Source organism: Amphiura filiformis, chromosome 6 (assembly GCF_039555335.1).
Source record: "Amphiura filiformis chromosome 6, Afil_fr2py, whole genome shotgun sequence".
NCBI classification, from domain to species: Eukaryota; Metazoa; Echinodermata; class Ophiuroidea; order Amphilepidida; family Amphiuridae; genus Amphiura; species Amphiura filiformis.
In genome coordinates this window covers 25311115-25328313 of record NC_092633.1, presented here as the reverse complement: position 1 = coordinate 25328313, position 17199 = coordinate 25311115, and the positions used below count along the sequence as shown (strand labels likewise).

The following is a 17199-nucleotide window of genomic DNA, read 5'->3' as shown; positions in this document are numbered from 1 at the left end:
CCATATTCCGGATAATATTAAAGTTATAAATAGACGGCCAACAGGAGTTACCAATAATGTCAATAATTTAGATCAATTTCAACTTTTAAATATTAAACCGGTAAATATGATTATATTATTTTATGTATTGTAGTGTTGGGTTTCATCATTGTAATATTGACATGTCACTTTGGTCTACTTTTGGTGACTAAATTATCAATAAATGTCACATTGAACAAATTGGAACTTCAACAATGAACAGGAGTAGCATTGGTTTCAAAAATTGACTGTGTCATCTCAGAATCATTATTTATAGCTTTTTAGAAGGGCAAAAGTCTTTTCAATGTACCAGGTTTTACCCATTTTGAATACTGCCCTGCTTTTGTGTACACCATACAGACAGCAAAATAATTAATTGAGGTGTCAGGTAGGCCTATTAGCTACTTGCGGTTCGCCATTATGCACTATGTGCGGGAGAGCCTCGAACTGGCAGCATACATGAATGGGAATTGAACTAGTCATAACGTTCTGTGTAAGGTTACATAATTCTTCCTTTCATGTATGCTGCCAGTTCGAGGCTCTCCCCACATAGTGCATAACATGAACTGCAAGTAGCTTAATATGTTCACTTCTGTATATATTAAAACCAGTAGCCAATACTGTATCCTTTATCTCTGATTTAAGACCTGTTGAAACTGGTTGAAAATTAAAGAAAAGGTAAAAACCCAAGGAAGTTGAATTTTAATGTTCTAATCAATGGAAAGCATAGCGCTAGTTCTCTTATTCAAGAATGATTAATCAAAAGGGCATCCTATAGAGCAATCTGCAAGTTTTGGATTTGCATTTTTCTTTGGATTTTGGATCACAGTGTTTTTATTTTTTGACCAATTTCAATGAATGAGGTCTTTAATCCGAGCTATTAGATGTAGCTACTGGCTGCCAGTTCTAATTATGACATGTCTGTCTTTGTGTAGGATATACAGAAGTGAAAATAAGTAGTACGTAAATTATTTTGCTGTCTGTTCATCAAAAAGGCTAATTGAGTGAAATGGATTTAGTTTTGCCCAGGAATTTTGCCTAATATTTTACAGCAAAAGCTGTCAGATGGGCATGAAGTTTGAGAAGCAGTTCTTCAACAATACTGAAATTGATTCCATTGTTTTGTCTGTTTTATTTCTCTTTAGGTGCTACTGACAGACTCTGTGTGCATTGACATCGCAAACGAGTGTGTGTATTGGTCTACCTGTAGTCGGACAGCGTGCACACAACGCATCATGAGTTGTCAACCGTTTGCACGCTGTAATCACACACATGAGTGTAAGTATGCAGTTTTTTAAATTTCTTTTTGAAATAATTTTGATAATTTGTAATGTGCTTAGTTGATTCAGTACAGGTATCCGAGTTTTAGCACATTCTGAAAATTCATAATATAGCTCTCTGTGCTATTTAAGATCATTCATTGAATTTCTTAGAGAACTTTAGTCACTGATCATCCATTAACAACAATTTCTTAAATGTACATTTTTGAGAGATGAATGTGATTTTATTTTATTTATTTATTTATATTTATTTGTGCATGCTTATATGGTGTTTATTTCTTGGACAACAATACAATGTATGATATACAATGTATGTGATAAATGAACTTGAAATGAAAAGTAATGTGATAGCACTCTTAAAAAGTGTATCTATCTAAATTTGAGTGTGTTTAAATGATTCTTTTATAAATATACTACTATACTAAGAAGGAGCCATTGAGAAAACATCTGTCTGTGATTCTTCCAAACATATCCTATCTGCAGGCAGTGCGGAAAATAGTGCTTTTCCTCAATTTCCAACAAAAATTAGTTTTGTCTACTCAAAGTGGGCTTCATTTGCTCACTTTGGCTCACATAATATATTTACAATAAATGTCATAGTCATAGAAAATGTTCCAAATTCACCAAAGGCTGTATTGTTAGCAATGTTTGGGTTTTGAGTAATTCGGGGAGAGTAAGAAAGGAGGAAAATCCGATGTAATGTTTATCCAGGATGCAATTTATTTATGTATGACATTTGTCATAAGCACTACAGTATTAATCATTTCCACATACAGTGATATAAGCCTCCTCCTGTTTCAGCGTAGTCAAAGTCATTGCGGAGTCATTGCTTTGCATTGAACATGCAGACAGTAGGCAGTAGCTTGTTTAAAAAAAAACCTATTTATATCTATCTTCCACCCATTTATTCCAGCTATTATTATTCTAATTGTTTAACACTTCCTGCATACATTCTTAATGGGAATATCATCCCTTCCCTGCACATCCAAGATGGCCGCTACTAAGCGGCCATCTTGGATATGCAGTAAAGGAGTATTTGAAAAACTGTTTATGAATGAGGTATAATCAACTGTAATATTTATTCATTTGAAATATTTATGAAGTAATTATAGTATGTGTTTTCTAACACCCGCATATCCAAGATGGCTGTGATGGGCTTTTATCATCTGTGCATTTATGGGCCACAAGGAAGAAGTGATATTTTATTGACTCTTATTTAGATGGAATTTTAACTAATACATACTTAAAATGAAAGTTCATTCAGAAAATTCAAGAGTATGATTGCTGGACATTTGATATATCAGGGGTGTGAAACAATGGAGAACTATTTGACAGGTATATTCACCCAACTGTTCATAATCAACCAGGAGCAGGGGAGGTACTCAAATTTGATTTGTAGAGATGTGCCTCCAACAATCTGAAAGTAGATCCATATTTCTACATATTTTCCAAGAAAGTTATACAAATTTTTAACCCAAGACCCAGACTTTTTGGCCAAAATTTAAAACAATTTCGTTAATTTATACAAAATTTTAAGTTTTGTTTGAAATTTGGGTTCCTTTTTTTTCGCCAAAAAATTTGGAAAAAAGACCCATTTTGATACCAATATTGCCAAAAAGAGGGCCATTGTTATACCAGAGGGCAGTAGAGGTCAGAAAATGAGATCCATATTTACACCACATCCCTGTATGCATCATTTGTATCGAGGAGTCATTCAAGGGAACTGGCCACAGTTGTAACACTGTGAATGTACTTTGATTTTCATATGATAAATTGTTGTCTTTGTTATGATGACCCCCATTACAGGTTTACTAAATGAGGAGTTCTTTCTACCTGATGTTGACCTGAAGCGAGGACTTGAGATAGCTACAAGGATCTTGAATGAAAAACAAGAATCACAGCAGGATCTTCTCCATCTTCTTCATGTCTACATTCTCCCAATCATCCGTCTCCATGCCGACGATAAAGACAGGGTGTCCATTGCATTGCAACAACAGGTAGAATCATTTTTTTGATATTGGTTGGAATATATGTGGATCCTGAGTTTCTCTACCGGTAGTCAGTTTGACTGAAATTTATTTGCACAAGATAATCTAGCGTATTTGCTGTCGTAGTGTGACGTTGAAATCGGATCATTGCAAGATCAACTGGTTCATGCTATCCGTGTTCAGGACCATGATCAAAATGATCACAACACAAAGTCAGTGGGTTGCTAACAGGTGTGCAAGTGGGTTGCTAACAGGTGTGCAAACCAAGCATTCATTAGTAACTAAGGTATGGCATATTCCCTCCGACAGCGAATTGCATAATAATAGATACAGCTCAGAGGTTAATCCATCTCCTTCGTTATGCAATATGCATATTGTACTGTGGGAAGGGATTTCGGTTCAAACCATGTCCGGTAGAGAAAAACAGGGTCCACGTATTACATCTAACAACAAATGTATGGTATGAATATTGAAACTGCTAGTGATAACTGGGTTATCAGAATTGAAATGGATATAATTCCTACACCCCATACCACACACCCACACCAAACATCCACTCCCAGAGATGCCCATCCCTTCAAACAAAGCCATAACTTACAAATCAAAAATACACATCGTATTATTTTGTTAGAACTAAGTGAATATAAACATACATACATGCACATCCACACCCTACTCCCAAAGCTCCCCAACACACAAACTAGCACAAATTCCACATTTAGGCATGTCCATTTTAGGCATAAATTCCACCAAAGACATAAAATAATATGCACATTTATTTATAATATTTACATTTTTTCCTCACATTCAGAAAGAAGTACTGAACAAATTGGACAATAAATTGGACAATATGACCAAACAGCGTGGAGAGATCAAGGACACCATGAGGGCGTGGAGGGGGGATATATGTAGTAAATTATGTACGGTAAGTATATAATTAAAGACAGAAAATCGGGACTCCACCGCCATCTTGATACAGGCATGGAGCAAAAATTGGGGGTATTCGGTTTCCCTCAGAATTCTCTCAGGCATTCATTGTCATGCAAGCGCGACATGGATGAAGGGTGCATTTGAGAGACGCACTTGATGCGACCTGCATGCGAGTACCAAGACACTTCAGGTGAGAATTGCAGAATTGTTTTCGTTCGTCTCCGAGCACCGTCGGCAAGGACCCGAATACCCCCAATTTTCTCCCCATAGCAGACGGCACGATTGTACGTGGCGGTATAGGGAGTTCCGGTTCTCCTTCTCTAATTCTGTGCCTAGACCCCATTTACACTTTTCAAAAGTCAAAATTCAGTGTTATCCTCGATCCAATTTGAATGCGACAAAGGATTACCATAAATTGATTGGAGTCAGTAGGTGCTTACTTCCCCCCTCCATCATTATACCATTTTTCACTCTGCTGTAAAGTAGCAAGTTGCTAGCGTGCGCTCAAAGTGCTGGCATGCGCACGCTTAAAGACGCAGCATATATCGTAAAGACAGCCTAATGGGGCATATTGGCTCCCTTGACATAACTGAATTTTAAGCACAAACTTAACGTACCTTGCCTGGACCCTTAATTCTTGTTCGGATTTTCAGAGGAAGGAGCTCTCTATTTGGATGGGAAATTTACCCTGCGGCAGGGGTAGCGCGAGCACAAAAAATCAAGGGGTCCAATTTAATTTTTCTGGACCCTTTGGTACCTGCAAAACCAACATTTAAGGGGTCCGATGAGAATTTAAGGAGTGCCTCTGTCCGAAATTCTAAACTTCAGAACTTGTCAAATATTCCAGTAAAATTATTAGTGTTGTTGGCCTATGGTGATTCAAAAGTTTACTGATCTTTTTATTTTTAATTGATGATTTATGCCTCAGTGCATCGTGAAATTAAGGAGTCCATACAGTTTTTATTGTACCCTTTCAACTTGAGATTTAAGGAGTCCAAAATGGGCAAAATCAAAAAATAAGGAGTCCCTGGACGCGCAAACTTCTTAAATGTGACCCCTGCCCTGCGGCAAAGGAGCCCATGTGCAGTTTTGTGCACCAATAGGCGAATCTTTACCAAAAACTTTACCAAAACTTAGAATGCATAAACTGAAATAGTCTTTGGGCTTGATTGTCACAGCATACGAAAAACACATGTTTTTGGCCCTTATTTCAAAAAATTGGTCAATTATTAAAATTTGACTTTTATTGCTAGTTAGAACTAATAAAGGATTAGGATTTAGCTATTTTTCATTTGGCAAAAGAGGATAATATTTTTTAATCCCAAAAATTAGTGCTGTATTATTCTGGAATAGGGAGTAGGTTACCACCTATTTACCGGCTATCTCTTTGTCTTAGGAGGTGAAACTTAGCCAACTTTGGTTGAAATAGAGTCTGAAAAGGCAGAAAATGTTGAAAAAAGTCTAAAAACATCAACCCCCACCCAACTGGGCTGCAAATCCTTCGACTGGAGGACAAAGTGAAGGGGGTGGGGTGAGCCTGGTCCTTCCTTTGCACATGCCACTGATTAAATCAATATAGGCATCACTATTAGGCAGACATGGTGGAGTATTCCTTTTCTGGTCTTTTTTATGAGACAAATAGTATACAAATATTGACTGCTTTGAGGGGCATGGTTAAAATTATAAGCCCAAGGTGATCTCAAAGCCATGACTATGGCCCAAGGCGTAGCCAAGGGACATAGTCATGGTTTTGAGATCACCGCGGGCCTATAATTTTAACCATGTCCCGAATAAAAAGCAGTCAATATTTGTTTTATATACCAAATCTTAAGATTCTTGTCATCTGTTTGGTTAAAAGCATCGATTTTGGGAAGAGAAATTAATAGTTTCAATGCGAACGGCACAGATCATTACAATCTGCGATTTCCGCGTAATTATAGCGCGCGAAAAACATTAACGTGTGTGTAATATCATTTTACGCTGGGAACAACGCACACGCAGAACTATGCCTGGAGAATAGTTACTTTTGCCCGCGCTTTTAACCAATCAGATGATGGGAATCTTTAGATGAGGTATATAATCATTATTACAATGTTTGTGTCTTTGATTTGTTTTTAGGATGCAGATATAGCTGGATGTAACAAAGATTTCCTGAAGGTACTATGTCAACATTTAGAGGATGACTTACGGCATGCATATATACGGGTAAGTTGCAGACATAATTCTTTGACTTTCGTCAAATAAACGCCGGTGGCGTTACATTTTCCCAAGGGGGTGGCGTTGATTCAAGGTCAATTTTAGAACGATAATTCCCGTTAAAATCATTAGGTAAACTTAAAATTCACCCTAAAATGACGAACTATGAACTAGAAACACTGACTTCTGGTTCACTTCCGGGTTTCCAATCTAGATTTTCGCCAAAAAATGACGCTATTATCGAACCATGTGGGAAACTTGGTAAGCTTACTACACAAGATAGCATGGAAATATCAGCATTTTTGAAACATCTTGGTTGAAAATAGTGGTGGGGCGTTTATTTGAGGGGGCGACTATTTGACGAAATACGGTGATGTATGAAACCTAAAACTGGGAGATAGTAAGATCTTGGGGTGTTTCTTGAGCAACTATTCTCTTGTTTCTGCATCAACTTCAGTAAAAGAGGGCATTCTGATGATGTTGTTAGCTGTTGAGTATTCTGCTCCACTCTTGCAGGCTGGGCTGTCAGAAGGAACCCGGGTGTTGGACAGACCCCATTTTCACATGATGGCCTTGAAATGTCAACCACTTTTGTGTAGGCCATGGAGGGAGTTGTTGCTGTAAAGCCATTGGCAAGCTTTTGGTAGAACTAGTTCTAGTTCCTCGGTGGGGAGATAGGCATGCAGCGGCTTGCAGCGCTGAGAATTGAAGCGCAGAGCGCAGAGGTTCGAGGCCGAGAAGTGATAGGCACTGAACAAGTGCTAGCTTTTGGCAGTAGTTGTGTGTTGCAAATAAAAAATAGAAACACTGTGTCTTAGTTAAAGACATAATCATAGACACTTATGCTCAATTAAAACTTCCAACAACTCATGTCTAACAAGGGCGGCAAAACAATTTTGAAAGTAGTGGGAGGGGCACTTTTGAGACAATTCAAGCGGAGTGGTAGGTGTGGCCAGTACAAGTTTAGCCACTCTAAATATAAAGAACGAAGAAAAACAGAAGCGGTTGAGTTTGCCATGCAGTTATGGTAACATAGTACAACAGTTTACACAGGCAAATGAACAATGAAAACCACAGCATTAATCATTTTAATTGGAATTTATTTCAGCTGGACCTGTGCCAACAAGAAGTTGATTTAGCCAAGAAGAAAGTAGAACTGAAAGAAGGCAGTAATTACATCACACAATTATGTCAGTAAGTCACTTAATCACCACACTAAATTAGGTGGGAAAAACATGCCTCTAAAATACCCCTCTTAATTAATGCAATGCAACAACTTTGATTTTCTACTATATAATTCCATCAATTTCAAATTTCAATGACCATACAGGGATGTGCTAAAAACATGGGTCATATTTTCGACCTTTTGGTATATCAACGCTCCCTTTTTCTTGGCCAATTTTGGCATAATAGTTCTAATTTGTTTTGGGGAAGTAGCCAAATTTTGCTTCACTGAAGCCAAATTTGTCAAAATTTGGGAAAATTGTAAAAACTGATACTCTCTGTATATTGATGGGTCGACATTTCTTGAAATATTGGTATATTGATGGGTCCATTTCCATATTCTCAGTGACACATCTCTACCCAAACCAAACTTGAGTCCCCCCCCCATATTTCAGAGCTACATGAGCTGACATAAAGCAGGGCCATAACTGTGGGGTGTCATGAAGACTGCTTCCTAGGATACATATTTGCAGGTATAATTGGGACAAATGAAAAACAATCAATGTCAAATTAGTCCGTTTCAGACCCTGAGTTACCATGGTAGCACTCTTCTATCAGATATTCTGACAAATGTGATATTTTATGCGTAATACTGAAGCTTAATTATAGATAAATAATCAATATTAATTGGAGCGTATGGTGTCTACATAAGTAATCTATCAACAGCTGCACTGTTAATGCCGCCCTCATAAGGATGTGGTTTAATTATAGAGTTATCCTTTAAACCAGTGTGCACAGTTATGTGTGTAGTCACAGAACCTGGAACTGTGATGTAGTGGAGGAAGTCTTTCACAGCATAGATCCTAAATGCAGTCAATGTTGGAACACTCTTAAGCTTGGAACAATCTTTTTTTGGGGGGGAAGTGAATTTCAGAAATCAACCAATTTTGCACGAAATGAGCTGCAACAATTTGAAATTTTTGTAATCATGGGTTTTTACTGGGAGGCAACTGAGGGAGCAAGAGTTCAGACTGGGGGCATTCCCCTCATGCCCGCTGTGGTGCCGCCACTGCTTAAGGTAAACCTCTGGGCGATTCTTGTGTCTTAAGCCCGATCCTGACTCCACTTCGTGCGATGTTGCGATGTTTTAAAAACATGTGGGGTCTGCATCTCCTTTTAAGGTAATTCTACTAACCTTGATTTTCCAGCAGTCAATCAGAAGCGTGCACGGCTGCGATATCGCAGCGCAATGCGAAAAATTTGAACATTGTTCAACTCGCGACAATGAGAATTTTCACTGCTGAGCTCGTTAAAACCTGGCTCAGATTACAGTTTTCATAGCATCGCAGCATCACATCGCGCTGCGATGTGGAGTCAGGATCGGGCTTTAGGTGGGTTTCCATGCTAGTGCCAGGGACCCTGCAAGTGACCCTGAACAGGAACGATGAAAATGAGACCTATGCAGGAGATAATATATCAGTAAAGGGGTACTCAAGTTTGTTTTGAGTAGTGGTGTGCCTCTGTGAATGTGGAAGTGGACCCATATTTCAGTATACAAATTGTTCAAGAAAATTTGAAAATTTTTTATACTTTAGGCCCAGATTTTTGGCAAAATTAGAAAAGGGAGCCATTGCTATACATGAGGCCCTGAAAAGAAATCCACATTTGTGGCACATCCTTCGTATAGTCATCTTTGTGAAAATCTGATATTCAGGAGTTTTTTTTCTTGCTCGTAATGCCCTAATCCCATGCTCATGGGACTATATTAGGTATCAGTAGGGCTCAAAGGAAAATGTGAATGTAAAAATCCTTAATTACTGCTATAAATATGAATTAAAAACTGACCAGTGTCATATTTACTCATTACCAGAGCTCGTCTAGCAAGAAATGAGGTGGCAGAATATATCCAAAAAGCATTATATGTGATAGAAGAGGTATCACTCATGCACAATGAAGTCAGAAGACCACCGTCAGTTCAGGTAAGGATTGCACAATTTATCATGCTTTTCTAGTATTTTTACTCTCTAAATGTAAAAGAGTGAAAACCTCACTCCCCAAAAGAGTGATTCACTTAAAAAACCACTAAAAAAAACCCAAAAAATTAAACTCCTTGAACCAGTTGAAATTCACTCTTTTAGACTGGTTTTTACTCTTTTTAGAGTGGTTTTAAAGTTAAAAAACACTTTTCACTCTTTTGTTTTGAGTGGTTTTATAAGTGAATCACGCTTTTGGGGAGTGAGAGTGCAAAAAAGGAAAAATAGGATTCAAGTAAGTATGAAGATAAAATATCAATGACTGTTAAGATCTGATAAATGCGGTTATTGGCTTGTATTGATAATCTAAAGAATAACACGTACAGGAGATTAATAAAAGAAATAGTAAGCTATGGCAACCCTGGGTGGCAGCCTACTACTTTGCAGGGTTTACACAGAAACTTTCCACTCTGGGACCCGAGTAACAGACATGTGCCCCAAAATAGGATAATTTGTCATATTTTTGGCATCAATTTCAAGTATACTGTGCTATATTTTGTCTAAATGTGATCTTAATGTACCATAAAGTAGCCAAGGATTTTATTGTCTAAAGAATGGTATATCTGAGCTGCACACAATGTGGCCTGTATTGTTAATGAATAGAGAGTACGGTATTTAAGTAGCAAATTGGTTGGGAGTGGTGATAAAGATAATATTCAGTCTAACCGAACTAAATTGAATTGAATAATATGTAACAAAGTGGTAAGATCTTGAAATAGTATCTCAAAGCCTAAATTGCATGCAAATGGTCATGCAATACAGCTGATTTTAATCAGATAACAGTCCATGGAAGTCCCTGTGCTTTAATGTGATGAAAACCAGTCCAAGCAAAACCAATTGAAATTTCTTTATATAGCTTATCAGATGGAGCTATGCTGCCATGATTGGTTAACTTCTACAGTATATAAGGTTTTCTTTAATTTAATGTATCCTGAACTAAATATAGGATGGTATGTATCAAAAGATTTGTGCTAGGGAGACAGAAAAAGTTCACTAAACCTCTGCATCAGTTGAGAAGTCATTTGAGTGCTTAAAATAAAAGAAATTGAAAAGTGTTTCAAAATTGAACAGTTTTAATTTGTTCTAATAATAAGAATGATACTCAGGGCCGTAGCAAGCTTGAAAAATGTGGGGCGGCCATCACAAATGTGGGGCGGCCAAATAATAAATATATTCCCAAATTGAAATAAAGATATAAAGAAAAACATAACATATTTCTCAGAAAGTGGGGAGGCCATGGCAGCCCAGGCCGCCCGCTTGCTACGGCAATGATGATACTTATATATTTGAAGTGACAGAAAACTCAAAAAGTTGGGGGTAGGTAGGGACAAAATGTTGGCGGTTGCATGAGATTTAAATACCTTGGCGTGAGAGTGTGAAAAAATGCCTCAAAGTGTGAGTCTTACGATGAATGCGGGAGAGTTGATAACCATAATTAACTGTGTAATTTATCTATTAGATGTCTGAGATGCAAGCTGGATATATCGAGTGTAACAAGATATGGGCGGACCACACCAAAGAATTGAGAGAACTACAGAAAAGAAAGGTATGGGAATGAGAACAAAAATATATAATGTGAATAGTGTGTATATAACATTTAGGTGTACAGTAGGGTGACTTTGAAGGGTCAGCATGCAAGATTACAATAGTAGAGGATGTTAACATTATTGTGGTTTCTCAATAAAATGCTAGCCCCATCTATAGTTGTGTTCACATTGTCGGACATACGCCTGGCGGAACTTCCCACGCAGAAATTTTTATGTCAAATATATATCAAAAGTATATCAAAAATATGTTAAATGGCATGTTGATACAAATTTGATATATCAAAACTATATCAAATAGATTTTGACATATATTTGATTGTATCAAATAAAAAAAAAAAAAATTGAAGTATGTCAAAACTATGTCAAATTTAACTTAGATTCTCAAATGAAAAGTATGAGGGTCAAATTTGTGTCAAAATTGTGTCAAATCTGTGTCAAATTTGACTTTAAAATTTTTTTGTATGTCAAATTTGTGTCAAAATTTACTTAGTCATTTTCCTGATAATTTCAGTGTGTCAAAATTATGTCAAATCCAACTCAGAAAAAATTTTTGTATGTCAAATTGGTGTCAAATTTTACTTAGTCATTTTCATGATAATTTCATTGTATCAAATTTGTGTCAAATTTTACTTAGCCATTTTGTTGACAATTTCATTGTGTCAAAATTGTGTCAAATCCAACTTATACATTTTACTGACCAAATGCATGTACATTGTAAAATGAAACATTGTTTTATCTTTTTTTAGCATCATTGAATTTTTAGAATCAAACATCATGATCAGTAGAGAATATGAATTTAATGACCGCATAGAATATTTACTGTTTATCATGGTTTATTGAAACTACATATCAAGACATCAGATCAAGATCTGACATGATATAAGGCTTTGTATAATGAAAAGAAACTGAACAAAAAGGTGTTGTTCAACAATGTTTTAATATAAAATAATTCACTGACGTTTCGTACAAAAGCGTCAGTGAATTATTTTATATTAAAACATCGTTCTTTTCACTTTTACCATGCGATGTAACGTGGGACTCTTATGTTTTTTTGTATAAATTAAATTATGTGACCCAGTGTGTGCCCAATGCTTCTGGTGTGTCCAGGCCGGGGCACTCAACTTTAGAAGTGATAGTATGTGCCTGTCAATAGTTCCCTCTTTTGAAGTTGACTATACCCGATGACTCCTTTTTGCAAAATGTCATACCCCTCTTTTTAGGTGCGGCTACCCAATGACCCCTTTTTTAGTTGCGACTACCCAATGACCCCCTTTTTCTAGAATGGTATCACTAAAATGCCACAACATAATGCAGCAACTTTCAAATTCTCTTATTTCAGCAAATTTGCATTGAAATTTGGAAAATTTTGAACAAGAAATAGGATTTTGCTCCATTTTGAGGCAGCCAGATCAAAGTAATTACGATTTTTGGTCATTGCAATTTTGTCCCAGTATTTGAGCCAGATGGAGCAAACTTGTTCCCCTTCCTCCTGTCCCCGGTCAGTATGCTTCTGGTGTGTCCAGGCCGGGGGCACTCAACTTTAGAAGTGACAGTATTATGTGCCTGTCAATTGGCCCCTCTTTGAAGTCTACTATACCCGATGACCCCTTTTTTGAAAAAGTCATACCCGATGACCCCTCTTTTGACTACCCAATGACCCCTTTTTCTAGAATGGTATCACCAAAATGCCACAAAATAATGCAGCAACTTTCAAATTCTCTTATTTCAGCAAATTTGTATTGAAATTTGGAAAATTTTGAACAATGAAATAGAATTTTGCTCAATTTTTCAACATTTTCTAGCCAATAACCCCTTATTTGATATCTATACCCAATGACCCCTGCCCCCAATATTTTGTACCGATAGGCCCCTACTCGTGATGCCAGTAGGCACATACCTTCACTTATAAAGTTCCCCGTCAGGCAGGGACCGTGTAGGACCAGCTCCAGGAAGTCTCATGAATTAAGTTGCTTTGAGGCATCATCGGAAGAGCTGGCCTAGTAGGCCTACTCATTATGATTTGCATAATTTTTAAGGATGGCATTACTAGTTTATAGCTATAAGCTCGAGATGAAAAACGGATCATTCCTAAGAGCCGTCTTGCTGAGTGATGTGCTATCAGAATTTTTACAATCTCGTGGTGAAAATTTATATGACCCCCCTTCTGCCCACGCAGACTCAATCCATTGTTTGAACTAAGGGGTGAAGCGTGCAAAAACATTTATAGGCCTAGTAAGTGTCAGGAAAGGGAGCGGAACATGGACAAAATTTTGCGCTCTTCATGATAAATATTTTAATTATAACTCCTATTTTTGGTGTAAATAAATTATGACCCCCTCCCATTTTGGCATAAACATTATGACCCCCCAGTATTTTCACGACCCCACCCCATTCGGGAAAAAAATGACAGCCCCTATTACTAACAGGGCATTAATGCACTGGGCTAATGCAGCTAACCATTAAACCAAGGGAATTTCTTGTTTGGTGCTCCTACATAAAGGAGGAACTTCCATTCAGAAGAAGAAAAAGAAAATGGCAGCTTGTGGTGGTGGATTTGAATTTTAACGGTTCAATTTTCGTTTTAAAAGCTTAAAGCCAGTCTGTCATGCCAACGGAGGAATGCATCAATATCATCTAGTCATGAACATTATATACAATGTGTGATTCGGTGGACAGGCTCGAGCTATTATATAGTAAACGAATCTTATGACTGCACTGCAGTGTGACGTGAATCATGAATGCATGCAGCATGGTGGGACAATGGAGTAAGATTTTAGTTTTGGCTGTTCATGCTGCTACTGAGTACCAATCAATTTAAGACTAAACTGCATCATCGGATGCTGTATGTACTGGATAAAGCACATGGTAAGTATACAGTCAACATTTTGAAAATTAAAAATGTATTTTAAGCTTACCTATACTTCTACTTATAGTACACATGACTACAGTACATCACTACATGTATCACTGTAGTCTGTACCAGTTAGGGTGCATCAAGTGCCCCTCATTTCAACCATATTTTTTGCTCCTAGTGTCAAACTGTACCATTTAACTAGAAACTCATCCCCTCCAAATTTAAATTCAATCGGAGGTCGGGAAGGGGGTCCACGTGAGCTTAAAGTTCGGACAGAGGCAACCGGCAGCTAAAGTCCGGCTGGCAGCTATTGTATTATGTATACAGTTATACACACACATTAATAGCTGCCTTTAGTGAAAGTTTTATAGTACTTCAAATCTCAGACAATACTCAATAAAATGCAAATCCATTCGAACTAATCACAAAGGCAGCTATTTTCAGACATATTTGACGTTATAATAATAGCTGCCATGTGCATGTTTCTCTATTTACAGCCATTTCTGCATGGAAAATGGGTCCATCGCGCACTACAAGCTTGAAGTTTGTGCATGGTAGGTGTTTTTAACTTAATGACAAATAAATCAGGCAGCTATTTAGTTTTCATTACGTTATACTGCACATCACTGTGGCTGCCTTATGAATAACAATGTAATAAATGTACTTTTACCATTGCTTTTTATTTATCAGTCCATATATGATACAAGTTTGGTAAATTAGGTAGTATCATTCAGTTTACGCTTTCTCAGGTTAGGGTGGTGCAATAATTATGTGTACCGGGGTGAATTCTCAAAATGGTCTGCCAAAATCGCTTGCCCCCCCTTTGGCCGTGCTAAAAACCTTTACCCCCCCTTTCGACGTGCCAAAAACCTTTGCCCCCCTTTGACGTGCCAAAAATCTTTTGCCCCCCCTTTATACACATACAAGATTTTTGGGACCATGAATTTAAAACCTTAAATTGTCTTAACATATAATGCGAACGCAGCGAGCTGGAAATTTTGCATATTTGAACGTGTTCTTAATGTTTTCCTACGCCTTTTAGGGCGTAATATAGAAACGGTGCCCAAAATATCTGTGCCAAAATTGCTTGCCCCCCCTTTCGACCTGCCAAAAATGCTTGCCCCCCTTTTGGCCTGCCAAAAATCTTTGCCCCCCTATAATTCATTTATATCAAAATGTCTTGCAAGTGATGGAGCAAGATAGAAAATGGACACCTAATCTGAGAAAGCGTAAACTGAATGACACTATCTAATTTACCAAACTTGTTTCATATGGACTGATAAATATTAATTAGCAATGGTAAGATAAGTACATTTATTGCATTGTTATTCATTGAAGTATTACGGTACGGTAACGTACGCACCGTATATATTTATGCAGGTTGCCTTGAAAAATCTTTTCTTTTAATTTTCTATGTATACCCGTGCTGTATGTAAAATTTGTATTGTATTTTTGGACCAATTTGGCTGCATGAGTATAGCAAATGTGTTAACTAAGGTTTGCCTATCATACCTTTAATAGAAATAGTTACGGTACTTGAGAACTAGGCATGCTTGAGAGCTTGAAAATGTATTTTGGGTCAATCTGGGAGAAAAAATCCCAGGTAATGGATTCTTCCCTGATGGATTCTAATTTCTAAAAAAGTAATGTGGAAATACCTGCCCAACCATATACTCTTGATGATCCTGAATTTCTTGTTGATGACACCAAATATTTTTTTCAGTTGTTTCAGAAAACTACCAAATGTGTAAGCTTATTTAATTTGTAACTTTATGTTCAATTTGCTTTCAGATGCTATTGAAAAGGGATCCGAATGAGGCAGGAATAGCAACTCATCAATGGCGACTCATCAAGAAGAAAATGCTGTACATATCAGTTATGCAAAATGAGGAGTTCAGAATTCAGATTTTACGCAAAGAAGAATGTGAAAAAAGAACCTTGCTAATTTTGACTCGGACTGTTAAAGATCATGCAGATCTGGATCATGCACAGAAAACTTAACTTTAAAGACCAGTTTTCTGATTCATGATTTCAAATGGATCCGTCAAAACTTCGCACTAATTATGTGTCGTACTAATTATTGTTTAGAATACATGAGTGGCAAACTTAAGACTATTTTTCTCACTATTTGGCCCCAAAAAAAGTCAGATTGCTCTTTCCGACCGATCAACAACTTTATGTGAAATAATCTGTATTAAGGTCACAACAACTTTATGTGAAATAATCTGTATTAAGGTCACATGTGTTTGTTTTTGCATACCGTATTTGAATTTGAATTTGGTATTAAATTACTCGCAAAATATTTTACAGGTCAAGCTACAAGTTTAAAAATATTGGTTGAGAGGTAGTCGGGTAAATAGTATATCAATAAATATTGGGCGTAAAGCATCCAATTCTGTCATTAATATGTTTTCATCAATATTTTCAGTGATTTTTGGTTTTCATTGGGCAAAACTTAAGCTTAATGGAAAATTAAGCCCTCCGTGCCCCTCACCTTTGTGGTGCAGCCATGTGATCACATTCTGGCATACTTTTGACATAACCAAGAACTACATGTCAAATATGTATCAAATTTATTTTGACACAAATTTGACATATCAAAAGTACCAGGGGTATGTCAAATATGATCCTGTTTGACACAATTTTGCACAAATCTGAATATTTGGTGGCATTTTTTTGCCCTCAAGTGGGATTTCCAATAACTTGGCACTGACTGGAAGCTGTGCATGCACCTGGGCAACAGGGTAGAAAAGGATTCCCTGTGCTGGCTCACCTCGACGGCAGCTCCACCACTGCATTCACATCAGTGTGTCAAATATGATCACGATTTGATACAATTTTAACATAACCAAGTACTATGTCAAATATGTATCAAATATATTTTGACACATATTTGACATATCAAAAGTATGTCAAATATGATCCTGTTTGACATAATTTTGACACAAAATAATATTTGACATGATTTTGACACAAATGTGATTTGACACACTTTTGACATAGAACTATGTCAAAAATATGTCAAATTTTTATATACAAATTTGACATATGTCAAATTTATGTCAAATTTGTGTCAAATAAATGTCCCAATTCTTATCGTTTTTGTTTGACATAATTTTGACATATGTCAAAATTGTGTCAAATTTCGGTCAGGGTTGGTCGGCGCAAGTTGCTAGGAGTAGCGGTAGG

At 37.0% G+C, this 17199-nt stretch overlaps 1 protein-coding gene and 1 long non-coding RNA gene across 2 annotated transcripts in view; both read left to right on the top strand.

Annotated features, from left to right (window-relative positions):
* Positions 1–17199, top strand: part of LOC140154433 (uncharacterized) — a 79271-nt gene that overhangs the window by 52238 nt on the left and 9834 nt on the right. The window contains 7 exon segments of the mRNA XM_072176999.1: positions 1164–1296; positions 3105–3295; positions 4098–4211; positions 6335–6421; positions 7521–7606; positions 9447–9555; positions 11069–11155. Of these exon segments, the coding sequence (XP_072033100.1) occupies positions 1164–1296; positions 3105–3295; positions 4098–4211; positions 6335–6421; positions 7521–7606; positions 9447–9555; positions 11069–11155 (807 nt within the window).
* On the top strand, positions 13652–17162 carry LOC140155182 (uncharacterized). Its single transcript, XR_011859354.1, has 3 exons — positions 13652–14021; positions 14508–14564; positions 15802–17162. It is a non-coding gene; the product is annotated as an uncharacterized lncRNA (long non-coding RNA).